Source organism: Mus caroli, chromosome X, assembly GCF_900094665.2.
Source record: "Mus caroli chromosome X, CAROLI_EIJ_v1.1, whole genome shotgun sequence".
NCBI classification, from domain to species: Eukaryota; Metazoa; Chordata; class Mammalia; order Rodentia; family Muridae; genus Mus; species Mus caroli.
Genome location: NC_034589.1, coordinates 52301994 through 52315263, shown reverse-complemented (window position 1 = coordinate 52315263; position 13270 = coordinate 52301994). Strand labels below are relative to the sequence as shown.

Here is a 13270-nt window from a genome sequence, read left to right as displayed (position 1 = left end):
TCAAGGCCAGCGTGGTCTACAGAGTGAGTTCCAGGACAGCCAGGGCTATACAGAGAAACCCTGTCTCAAAAAAAAAAAAAAAAAAAAAAAGTTAGTTCAGAGCAGTATGTTGATGTTATGTGATACTGTGTATATCTTACAACCCATAGCTCTTTTTTTTTTTTGGTAACAACTTGAACACCTACTGAGATTATTATTTCCCTTAGGAGTAGAATAGTGAATCTCTTGCATGTAGTAGAAATTTTAAATAAATGGAACCATATTATCTATAGAAATAGTATTTCCACCATTTCTCCTATGATATTTGGCAGATAAAATTATTGGAGTCACAGGGCATAGTGGAACTTTTAAGGTTTTTTTTTTTTTTTTTTTAAATCTTGACTCAATTATTTTTTTTTCTCTTTGAAGTCCTTAGATGGGAAAGCCATCAAGGTGGAGCAAGCCACCAAACCATCATTCGAAAGTGGTAGACGTGGACTACCTCCACCTCCAAGAAGCAGAGGCCCTCCCAGAGGTCTTCGAGGAGGAAGAGGAGGAAGTGGAGGAACCAGAGGACCCCCCTCCCGGGGAGGACACATGGGTAAAGATTGGAACTCAGGCTTGGTGTTTTAGGTTAATGACACTGGCGTGTGCATTCTTTTTCAAAGGCTAAAGCCTTTGAATGGAGACTGCCCACCATGCTCATCACATTGTTAGTGTGGTGCTCATGACTTGAAAGGAAGATGTGGAAGGCCCAAATTAAATTGCATTGTTATAAGTATGGACCAGATAATCTTAAAGTAAAAAAAAAAAAAAATGAAGAGCAGGATTGGGGCTTACCCAGGCCGTTCTTTTTTTGTTTGTTTGTTTTGTTTTTCGAGACAGGGTTTCTCTGTATAGCACTGGCTGTCCTGGACCTCACTTTGTAGACCAGGCTGGCCTCGAACTCAGAAATCTGCCTGCCTCTGCCTCCCGAGTGCTGGGATTAAAGGCGTGTGCTACCACGCCCAGCCCAGGCCATTCTTTTCCCTAGTCTATAGGAGGTCTAATTCCTGTTAATTGATACTGGTCCTGAATTCTTATCATACTTGCTCTTGCTCAATGGAAAACAAACTCAGACTCCCCAGCTAAGCAGAAAACATGTGACATGTGCACATGCACATAATTCTGTTTTTTCCCTTGAGGCAAAGAGTTGTTAGTTTTTCTCAGGTGTTACTTTTTCTCAATTATTGTGTTAATGTATTTTCATTCTGTTCTATATGTAGATGATGGTGGCTACTCCATGAATTTTACCATGAGTTCTTCCAGAGGACCTCTGCCAGTAAAACGAGGACCACCACCACGAAGTGGAGGCCCTCCTCCTAAAAGATCAGCACCTTCTGGACCAGTTCGTAGCAGCAGTGGACTGGGGGGAAGAGGTAATTGTGGCACATTCAAATCTGCGCTGTTATGTTGAAGCCAGGCATAGTGGTGCAAGTCCAATCCCAGCACCGGGGATTGGGGTGTGTCTGTGTGTATGTGTGTGTGTTTGTGAAGAGAATTGACATGAGACCTTTTATTTTTATTTTTTAATATGCTTGGCCACTTGAGATAGCTCAGTGGGCAAAGCATTTTTACCCACTGATTTGATTAAATCGCTGTTTTTTGTAGCCTGTGTTATTCACACACAAAAGTGGAAATAGCATATTGACTACAGAGTTGTTCTCTGACCCACATTAGTACCACCACACACACATGCTCCCACCATAAATGCACAGTAGTATGTTTTGTTTAAATGCTTATGCTTAAGACTGATTGATGGATTCCGATTAATCTCATTTATAATTAGTAAACACTGAAATTATGTGACTGGGAAGCTTCCTATCTTAGCTCCATAGCATATTTGATTAAATCCCTTTTTATAGCCTGAGTATAACTAATGTAGCTTGTCGATGGCTAGATTTTAATGCTTATTTTTTCTTTAAGCCCCTGTGTCACGAGGAAGAGATGGTTATGGAGGCCCGCCACGAAGGGAGCCCCTGCCTTCTCGAAGAGATGTTTATTTGTCCCCGAGAGATGATGGATATTCCACTAAAGACAGGTAACAGAAAAGTGCATTTTCTTTTATTAAGGATCACGTTGAAAGAAAGCACACTGGAAGCATACACCACATTTTCTTTTTCTTTTTGTAGCTATTCAAGCAGAGAATATCCAAGTTCTCGAGACACACGAGATTATGCACCACCACCAAGAGATTATACTTACCGTGATTATGGTCATTCCAGTTCACGAGATGACTATCCATCAAGAGGCTATAGGTAAGTGGCTACTTATTATGTCTGTGGTTTGCGTATGAGAATTTTCTGTAAAATTTCATGCCTCGGGGGCTTGGGAGATAACTTAGCTGTTAAAAGCTGTTAAAAGCACTTTACAAACATTCCTGGTTCTCCGCATAGCCATCCTTGAAACCTGTGTAAAGGTGAAAGGGAGAGAAGAGATTCTGGGTGCAAAATAATCTTTCAACCTTCATAAGATCACCATGGCATGATCATTGCTCCTCACATACACTTTATCTTTACATTGGGCAGCTAAAACCAAAACAGAAAAAAATGTGGTTTTAGAATTATATTATAAAATAACATGAGATGCTAAAATGATGAATATTTTAATTAAAAAATTGCTTTTTATTTAGTGATAGAGATGGCTATGGTCGGGATCGGGACTATTCAGATCATCCAAGTGGAGGTTCCTACAGAGATTCGTATGAGAGTTATGGTAAGATACCGGTTAAGGATCTTAAACTATCACCAGCTTGAGGTTTTAGGTTCATGAGCTGGATTACTAGGCTGCGTGGTGCTTGCTTTTAAAGGGACATTCGCTTGCTTTCAAGGGGTCACTTGATCAGCTGGGCTTTTCCTAGTTTTGTGAAGGGTGTTTTGGTTCTTTCCTTGTTTCATTTTTTTTTGTTTGTTAATTTGTTTCTTTTTTTACTTTTGAGGCTGTTCGCTTGCTTTGGAGGGGATTTTGCTTGCTTAAATTGGCAGCCTTATGTGTTTTCCCCCCCAACAGTGAAAATACAATTTAAAAATTTTATTAACCAGATCAAATATTTACCATTGCAATATGAAGGAAACTCAACAGTTCAAAAATTGCAACTTATCACTGGAAAGTGGCTGAGTGTCTACTCTAAAATAACAAGCTGTCTGGAATGTCCTCTTGAAATACACAACGTCTTCAGTCTTTTCAAACAAACATTAGAATCAATCCGTTTCCGTACCTCAGCAGATGAGCAATTCCCTCTTATGGCCAGCAATGGTAGACTTTAAAACTTCCCAGTTGAGAAAGTAAACTTTTAATACAAAGAATTCTGTAAATTCAGATTTAAATGTTGTATATATACAATTTATAGTGTTGCCATATTACCTGACCATTGACCCTGCAGGTAACTCACGTAGTGCTCCACCTACACGAGGGCCCCCGCCATCTTATGGTGGAAGCAGTCGCTATGATGATTACAGCAGCTCACGTGACGGATATGGTGGAAGTCGAGACAGTTACTCAAGCAGCCGAAGTGATCTCTACTCAAGTGGTCGTGATCGCGTGGGCAGACAAGAAAGAGGGCTTCCCCCTTCTATGGAAAGGGGGTACCCTCCTCCACGTGATTCCTACAGCAGTTCAAGCCGCGGAGCACCAAGAGGTGGTGGCCGTGGAGGAAGCCGATCTGATAGAGGGGGAGGCAGAAGCAGATACTAGGAACAAACAAAACTTTTGGACCAAAAAAATCCCCATTCAAAGCAACAAACAAAAATGGAAACTTTCTGTCATAAACTACCCAAGGACTACTAAAAGGAAAAATTGTGTTACCTTTTTAAAATTTCCTGCTCCCTTTTAATAATTTTTATGTTCTTGTGAGGGAAAAAGTAAGACATGTTTAATTTTATTTGCTAGTATGAGCTGCTTTCAACAAGCAAATGGTAGATGTGTGAGCCTTGACTTGTTCCTAGTGTTGTAATTTTCCAAGTGAAAGTGTCCCTGAAGGCCAGCCACTTCCTGATTTTTTTTCCCAGTAAATGAGGCAAGCAACCCCAAGATCTTCCACAAACTTCCAGCCATCTAGATGGCCTCTGGTCTCCACTGAGAGCTGAATCGCCCTGCCTGTGCAGACAAGCTAGCCATTAGAGAGGGTTGGTTGGGTGTGCTACTTTCAGTATTTCAGGGTGTCTTCCAACTGAAATCTCAATCTTCGCAGTATATATATTAAAACCAACGAGCAAACCTGAGCTCCGATGCCTAGGATGTACTGTTTACCCAGAAACCCCCCAAAAAAGCAGATGGATACTGGCCATATTTTGCTTTTCTGACACTTCCTTGGGAATCTACAAGAACCTCCCTTCCCCCTCCCCGAGTAAGACCATTTAAGTGTGTGTTAAACAACTACAAAATACTCAATAAAACGTTTGGCCAAAGTCAACCCTGAAGCTGCAAACCGATGCTTGCTCTTACTGTTTCAAATTTTTGCAACTCTGTAGTGTCTCACTTTTAAAGGAACAGCTTGATTGCAAAGGAGAAAATAGATAAGCAATGAAGTTATCTCCAACTTCCTAAAGGCTTATGACTTCTAAAAAGTGAATCTATCAGCATTCCACATCAGATTTAAAGCACCAAATGCCCGTGAAACAGCAAAGATGGTAAGCAAAGCAAACTAGTTTTTCCGTCTAAGTCGAAATTGAGCACTTACCTTCCTCATAGTACAGTGACGCTTACTGTACTTCCTGGCAGTGGAAATGCCTTCTAGATTAAAAAAAAAACCTTGGAAAAAAACCCACAAAGGTTCAATAGCCTATTAGAAGTCCTCCAAATTCAACACTTGGAATTTTTTTAACGCATGTATGACACTTAGAGGCATTAATGCAGCCATTTTGTTTATCAATAGCAGTCTGGGAACTGGGAGGGGGTGACTTTTTTCTTACATTTTTAATGAAGAACTGTAAACATGCTTCAAATTTTGACTTTTTTTCAAATTAGTCTTGTAGTCAATAGAAGAAATGGCTTAGGATTGGGGTCCCCCTGTCTTGACCCCTATAAGCCATTGCAAACTTGACCTTTAGTTGGATGCCTGACTTGTTTTAGTTCTATGAAACTACACTGTATGGAGAAAAAAAAATCTATTGCAAGTGGTCTTTAAAAAAGCAAAAAACCTGAGGCAGCATGACCCAGGTCCAGCCATGAAGTTGAAAAAGATGCTCTTGAATATAGTAAACTTGAAGACCTCCAACTAAAAATCCTTAGACTGCACTTATTCCTTCAAATGTTTTGTCGGTTCAACTTATGGATTTAACGTGGCAGTGCACCATTGGAAAAGAATGAGAATCCATAAGCCATGCAACTTAACCATTTAAGCCATTCCAGTCCATCCCAAGCCAATGAACCTTCCACCAATTAAGAGAAGTAGTAGAACATGAAATATGCATTAAGCTGCAAGTCTGAACTTGCCTGTTCTTTCTGGAAAAAGGCGAAGGGGGGAAGCAGTTATAGGCAAGTGGTCAACTATTTCCTCTAGAGAAATAACTAGATTTCATTTATGTAATTTTTGCAGGTTGAATCTAATGGTCATACTGTCATGGAGTGCTGATTGATGGTTCACAGTAGATAAAGCTGGCAGTAAGGAACAATCAAATGCTCAGGTAAGTGTTGAAAGCAGTGTCCTTTGAAGGTTTAAATAATGCAGCTTTGTCATTGTGTGGCTGTGATGTTGGCAAGTATTTTCTGACCCCTAATTCATTTATGAAATGGGGATAATGCTCAACTCTGGACATGCGGATGAAGTTATTTTGTCATTTTGAGTGAATGTATATAGGTGTATTTTCATTTAGAGTATCTAGTATGGTAACACTAGCTGTTTGTGAAAGTTACTAATAGCTCTTGCCTGCAGGATTTCTTATTAAAAGAGCCTATCTAATTAATGGTTTGCTGTGTGAGCAATATTGTATGAATTGTACGCTGTTGGGGCTTGCCTCTTTTCAATTGATAATTGTGATACAGCTGCTACTGCAACTTCCAAATTTCATGGACACAAGGTGGCAGGGTATCTGATTTTAATGTGACAAAGCTAATGCTTAAACAGTACTACTTGCAATGAAAATGGCCATCTTTGGAACCAGGCACTTTAGAGCTAATGCGTAAACTGAAAAACCAAGATTGAAGTACTTTACACTATAAAAGTCTTTGTAACTTGATCCCATGCTTTTTTTTTTTTTTTTTACAGAGTTGCTGAAGCAGAGGAACGCTGAGACTAAGCCACAGCAGTTGCTTACCCAGTGCGCATCAGAATTGGTTTGGTACAGGCAATAGATTTTTTTTTTGTCTTCAAGGGAGGGAGGCTGATTAAACCTAATCAGTGCTGGTTAATCCTTAATTAGGGAGTGGCAATCACTTAAAACTGACCCAATGGAGAGAGGGAGACTAGTTGGTAAGTGGATGTACCTACCCAAGAAGTTAGGGTGACTCTTTGTAGACATTCAGTAATTCAGGCAAAGTCATGGGGCAACTCTACAATTTAGAGCTGATGATCACTGACGAGAAGAAAGTTGAATGAGCTGGGACTGTAACTCCATGGTGAGTGCTTGCCTAAGCACCAGTGAGGCCTAGTGGTCAACCCCTGGCAGGACACACAAACATTTCAATCGGAAAAATTCTACCTCACTGATGTCTGATTTTCAGCAAGGAACCCATTTGATGAATTTTGCCTCATCAGTAGGAAACATTATTAGTTGTCTTGTAAAACTGAGAAGGGGAAGAACAGTGCTAGGAAATGAAAGTCAAAACTGGCACATTAGGCTAGTTAGGAAAACATATTGGGAACAAAAATAGGTCACTTGGCCACTGTGGTTTTATAAAAGGTACTTTACCCTCAGGGCTCCATCTTGGAAACAAACCATGAAGCTACAACTCTAGTTTACTGCTTTGGAAACTAAGAGCCAGTAATGTAAACACAGATAATCTCAACAGAAACGGGTTGAGTTTTAGAGTCAAAGAATTTAACTCCACTTCTGAGATTTTTCTTATGAATTTGTTACAATGCTGTTGAGGGAATTTCAAGCCTTCTGTCCTCTAATCAGGCCCGGAGTAGGTTCTGCTGTCAAGATATTTAGGCTCGTGGCATTTTATATGCATTTTTTAGTTTGTCATGGGCAATACTACGCTAAATAAGAATGTTAAATTCAAAGTGGGAAGTTGGTAGAAAATTTCAAGAGACTTTTTTGACAAGTGGTAGATTATAGAACTAGCAGGTTTAAAATCTGCAATTAGAAAAAAAGTTAGCCTTGATTCTTCTGGCTAAACTCTGGTTGTAGAAGAATTTGAATAATACACAAAGTGCTGTGGTTTATTTGGTAGCTGGATGTAGAATATTATCGATCTTTTTTTTTTTTTTTTGGAATGTTTTGTATTGAAGCCCAATAAAACTTGAATGTGTGTCTTTATGGTGTTGGGTTCTTTTTTAAGCCCTTTTTGTAAGTAGAAATTCATTTTAGGCTTTTCAGGGTTTTTTTTTTTTCCACCTAATTTTCCTCCCCAAATATCAATTCTGGGGCACTGTTGGTATTTAGGTATAGGGACAGCCAGAGTCCCTGAGAGGTCTGACCACTGGCCTTCCTCTATGACCAGTTAAAACCTTAGGTAAACTTGGTAAACAGCTACTTCCCTTTTGAGTTAGATTCCCTAAGGAAGCCTCCCAGCAGACCCTTCCTTACCTTGATGGGTGACTTGGTATAAGATTGGGTTTTTCAGTGTGACCTCTGAGACTGCCCATGTAACATGCATATTTCATGATCCAGCAGGCCTTCAGAACTGCTGTTTCTTGCTGATTCTGCTTTCTATCTAGGTTGAAGTAGGGAATGGTTCTCCGGTGAGTTTAAATTCCAGTTTCAGCATTATTACTTGAAGGAACTTTGGAGAAATTAACCTGTAGTTGATCTCACCTGTAAAGAAAGTTAATAATATGTATCCAAGAGGTGGAAGAGATTGAGTTCATGAAACTGTCTCATAAAGTAAAAGCTACATAATTATTAAATGATATTATTTTCCATCAATTTCTTCTTGTGTTATCTTCAGGGCTGAGCTTTGGGACCCAATTAGTTTCCCCTTTTGTTAGGGACTGAAAGTTCTTACAAGCTGTTTTTTTTTTTTCTCCTAGGTTAGTCATAGTTAATTTTCACTTTCCTCCATTCACGATCCACCATTGGCAACTATTTTAACACCATGTATGTCCTTATGTATAAGATCTTATTGATTAAGGGTTTTGTTTGTTTGACAAGGGTCTCTCTACATAGTCTGGCTGTCCTGGAACTCTTACAAACCAGACTGGCCTTAAAGTCAGATTCACCTGCCTCTGGCCTGCTGAGTGCTGGGATTAAAGGTGTGTGCCACCACGCCCAGCCCTCATATTGATATTTTTGAGACAAGGTCCTCGAAGAACATAGACTGACCTCGAACTGCTTTCCTCTCTAGTATGTTAGGTAGGTTTACACTACACCATGCCAGCACACTGAGTTTTTGAAGTGCTAGGAATAGAACTCAGGGCTTATGTTCATGCTAGGCAAGCACTCTACCAAGTTATATCCCCAGCCCTCTATTGCTTTTAGTTCATTGCTTCTGATTCTAGCATAGCCTTTACTCCATGCTGAAACCCCACCCATGTTTGGCCTACGCGTTCTTCCCAGCTTGATTCATATGCCCTTAGGTTGTGTGTCTGGGCCTGCTCAGAGCTTTCTGACTTTTTGGCCCTGGCTCTTCAACTGCTGGTTGAATATGGTTTTGGTGACTGTAGAGGAGGACAGAATCTTTCAAACTGTTCCATCTGTGATTTTGCTTTCAAGCAGAGGGAGGCTTATTTCTACAGACTGTAGGGCAAGGTGGAAGCTTAAGCTGGAAGAAGTCCAGGTATCAATGTTCTGTCGCATCAGAGGCTTGCTAAGATTCAGTTGTCACATTCTGAGTTCATCCCGGCTGATATTCAGCAGTATCTGTCAGAAGATTATAAGAAGTAAGCTTTTGTAGAGCTATTGGGAAGCTCTGATTCTCAGAGCAACTTGTGCTGAAACTTAATACACCCGCGCTTGCAATTTTCTTTGTAAGCACAAGTAAAAGTCAAGACTTCCGTGCATTCACTGTTTGAAGGTCATCCCTACGGCTACCATAGTGCACTTGGGATTTCAGTTGGTACTTTACGAATCACAAAAGGTAGTTTGATTATGATCCTGCCTGCCAGACATTTGTGGCAGCTCATTACCGTTTCTAAGGAGCACTGGGATGTCTGAAGACATTGCCTAACAGACCCCATATTGGGTGTTTACCTCAGGCTGGATTCGAGAAGGAGAAAGCATAGTATTCTGTACAAGGAAAATTTGGTATGGGTTTCTGAATGGGTAAGAGTAATGGAAGTAAAGGAGAATAAAGAGTATAGGATCACTGGATAAAATAACAAACCTTAAATTACTCTAGTTGTTTCTGGTAGGGTTGAGATTAGAGTGCCCAAGGGAGACCCCCCCCCACCTTTCTATTCTTCAAGACCTACTGTAGGGCTTAGAAGCTCAATGAAGAGCCTCACCACCTACTTAATCAAACATGGAGAGGCATGGTTAGGACTTGTTAAATGTTTAAGGGATACTGGTACCACAATAGCAGAACCTACTAGAAATCTGCTCTCTAGCTGCTGGAGGAACTACATAGGGAAGTGTCTTGCCAGATGTACTCAACTGTAAAAAAAAAAAAAAAAAAAAAAAAAAAAAAACAAAAAAACAGCCTATGGGTGTTTCTGGGGACTCTGTTACAGAGTCCAGAACGTATGTGCCCTGAAGGAGCATAACCCAGACAGGCTCCTCAGACTAGAGACGTCTTTGCTGTGGAAGCAGGAACTAAAGCCAAGTCCTGCTGTGGCCCCTTACTAATACTTTGCTGACAGGACCTCCAACTGGGCCAGCTGGCAAGGGCTCAGAATTCGTTTTCATGGAGACAGAATGAATTTAGAGTCGGGCAGTTAAAAAATGACTGTAAAGGGTACTGGTGGTCACCTAAACTAATTCTAATGTTTTCTTTGTAATTAAAAAAAGTCATAGCCAGGCATGGTGATTATATACATTTTAAAATCTTAATCACAGCTAGATTTCTATACGATTGAGACCAGCCTGATCTAAACAGTCTAAATTGACCTTGGTCCCCTACCCATACTTCCCCAGTGCTGGTATTACAAGCAAGTACCACCACTGTAACTAGTTTATGTGGTGCTGGGGGTGGAAGTGAGGGCTTTTTGCATTGCTGTGCTAGCGCTCTACCAAATGAACTATGTTCTCACCCCATTCCTTAACACTACAATACCTTACTTAGTTGTGGAATAGCATGTACTTTAGGCAGGCATGGTGGTCCACACCTGTAATCATAATATTTGTGATGTAGAGACTAGAGGATCAGGCTGGATACATTTCATAGTTTCTTGATTTTTTTTAGGTAATGGTAGCATTTTATTTAGTAGTGTAGCTGAGACATCATTACTTTGTGGGTGGAGCCTTTTATATTCTACTTATGTGTTGTTTTATTGTGGGATTCACCTATGACCTTGTACATTCTACAACTGAGTTATATCTTTAGTTTTGAGACAGTTTCACTAGGTAGCTCAGGATGGCCTAGAATGTTCTATTGTAGACCAACCTGACCTTAAGCTCTTGGTGACCTTCCTGCTTTTGCCTCCCACATGCTAAGATTGGCATTAGTCACCATACCTTGCTTAACTTTTTTGAGGCAAGATCTCATGAGGCTAGCCTTGAACTTACCCTTTCAAGTACAAGGATTTCAGCTGTGTACCACCATGCTCAGTTTTATGTGCTGATGGGACTTGAGCTCGGGGCTTTAGGCAAGCACTCTAGCAACTGTTGAGATATATCCCAGCCCTGGCTTGCCTTTTTAAAAGTTTGTATTTTATTCATAGGAGTCTTTTATGTGCATCTGTGTACCACTGGCTTGACTGGTGCCTACGTAGTCTAGAAGAGGGTGTCAGATCATCTTATAGATGGCCAAGAGCTGCCATATGGTAGATCTTCTTGAAGAACAGTCAGTGCTCTTAACTGCTGAGTCATCTCTCTCTTCCCTTGGCCAATAAATTGTAAAAGATAGATGTTCAACCTCATAAGAAAATGCAAATTAAAACTGCTGAGATTCCATTTACTTATTCAGAATGGCACTCATTTTTTTTTTAAGATTTATTTATTATATGTAAGTACACTAGCTGTCTTCAGACACTCCACAAGAGGGCATCAAATCTTGTTACGGGTGGTTGTGAGCTACTATGTGGTTGCTGGGATTTGAACTCAGGACCTTTGGAAGAGCAGTCAGTGCTCTTACCCGCTGAGCCATCTCACCAACCCCCAGAATGGTACTCATTAAGGAAGGAGTAACAATGAATACTGGCAAGGATGTGGGGAAAAGGGAACCCTCCTTACTGCTTGTGTGAAGGTAAGCTTGGGCAGCCACTATAGAAACTAAGCTATACCATACCTGGGTATTTATCCTAAGGACTTCCAGTCAACTCTTGGAGAGATACTTCTACATATCTGTAGACTATATTCACCACAACTAAGTTAGGAAACCAGCCTAGTTGGCCAAGAGAGGAATAGATAAAGAATCTGTGCTACATGTAGAAAAGGCATTTTTTTTTAAATCATGTTGTTTATAGGAAACTGGATACAACTGGAAATAGTCATTAAGGGAACTTACAAAACAAATTAATTTTTTTTCTCATTTTTTTGTTTGTAAATTTTGTGGAAATAAACAGAACCATTCATTCGTATGTTACATGGCTGTAGAAGTAAAGCTGTTTGGAGGGACCAAGGCAAAGGAGAAGAAGCCAAGCTTTGGGGAGGTATAGGTGAGATTATCCTGAACATAATGCATACTTAAAGCATCTCTTGAAACTTTGCTTTATAGCGGGCATGAGTGTGCGCGCGGATTCCCAGGCCATTCTGTGAGAAGGCAACCGTGTGACAGGAGCCTCATGTTTCCTCCTGCCTAGGGACACTTTTGCTGATAGCATCTCACAGGGAAGTAGAGTCTGAGCACAGCACGTAAGTGTTACTGGACCTGGGGCAGAGGTCAGAACTGGAGTTTCAGAGAGGAAGCACAGGGTCCCCCAGATGTCTCTTGGAGCCTTCCTTGTGGGTCATTCATTAACAACTAGCTTGAACATTCACAGGGTGACATTTTTCCAGGCCTAGAAACAATTCTAGCTGCTGTGGAGTTGAACAAGAAGGGAAATACTAGAGGTCACACAGTGTCACAGCTCTTGAGACTCTGACCTAGCCAGAGTGGAGTCAGCTTAACACCCAGACATTCAGTTGAAAAGCCACTACCCTTGAGAACATGTCCCTGAGTAAGAACTATTCTCTGTACTGAGGCTTAACAAAGCCTAAATTGTGCTCCACTGGGTGCAAGGAAAGTTACTGTGGCCTAAAACAATGGTCTCCTTTTTTAAAAAAAACAAAACAAACAACAAAAAAAAAAACCTTTTTTTTTTGAGATAGGGTCTCATGTAGCTCCTCTCCCCTTTCTCTCTTCATCTTTCTTTTTCTCTTTCTTTCAGCGGTTGTTTTGTTTTTGCTTTTTGAAGCAAGGTTTCGTTCTCCTTTATAGCTCTGGATAGCCCGCACTCACTGTGTGAGGCTGGCCTCAGACTTGAGTACAAGGATCGTCGAATTTGGTTTTGTTTTTTATTGTTTTGGTTTGGTTTGGTTTTTTGAGGCAGGGTTTCTCTCTATTGCTCTGGCTGTCCTGGAACTCACTTTGTAGACCAGGCTGGCCTCGAACTCAGAAATCCGCCTGCCTCTGCCTTCTGAGTGCTGGGATTAAAGGCGTGCGCCACCATGCCCGGCTAAGGATCAACGAATATGGGCATGAGGCAAAAGAATCAGGAGTTCAAGGCCAGTTTTAGCAACATAGAGAATTTAAGGCCAGCCTGGGATATATGAGAGGATTTCTAGACACAGAAAATAGATCCGTTTTAGTGTAGACTTGAATCTTAGATGGAAATGTCCTATTGGATTTTAACAATGGTCATGCAGCGCTTGTTATAGAACTAAAAAGTACAAGTATTAAAAGGTTTTGTTCCAGAATGACTGGTATATGATAGAAAATTTAAAAAAGGCAGAACTGGATTAAAGTTCATCTGGCCTTAGGATGAAAGTTATTTAGGGGAATATTGAGACTCCAGCCCCATCCTGTGCATACGTCTTTTGTGTATCAGGCATTGGATGAATAGTGTTGCCAC

At 40.6% G+C, this 13270-nt stretch overlaps 1 protein-coding gene across 2 annotated transcripts in view; it reads left to right on the top strand.

Moving 5' to 3' along the window:
* Rbmx (RNA binding motif protein X-linked) overlaps positions 1–7439 on the top strand; it is a 9863-nt gene extending 2424 nt beyond the window's left edge. The window contains exons 4-11 of one of the 2 annotated variants that reach the window (XM_029473461.1): positions 409–580; positions 1245–1397; positions 1945–2059; positions 2151–2276; positions 2651–2733; positions 3401–4646; positions 5555–5642; positions 6224–7439. In XM_029473461.1, coding sequence (XP_029329321.1) covers positions 409–580; positions 1245–1397; positions 1945–2059; positions 2151–2276; positions 2651–2733; positions 3401–3711 — 960 coding nt within the window. In that variant the 3' untranslated portion in view covers positions 3712–4646; positions 5555–5642; positions 6224–7439. The remainder of the gene's footprint in view (positions 1–408; positions 581–1244; positions 1398–1944; positions 2060–2150; positions 2277–2650; positions 2734–3400; positions 4647–5554; positions 5643–6223) is intronic. The other variant, XM_029473462.1, reaches the window with a different exon arrangement.
* Positions 7440–13270: the final 5831 nt, after the last annotated feature.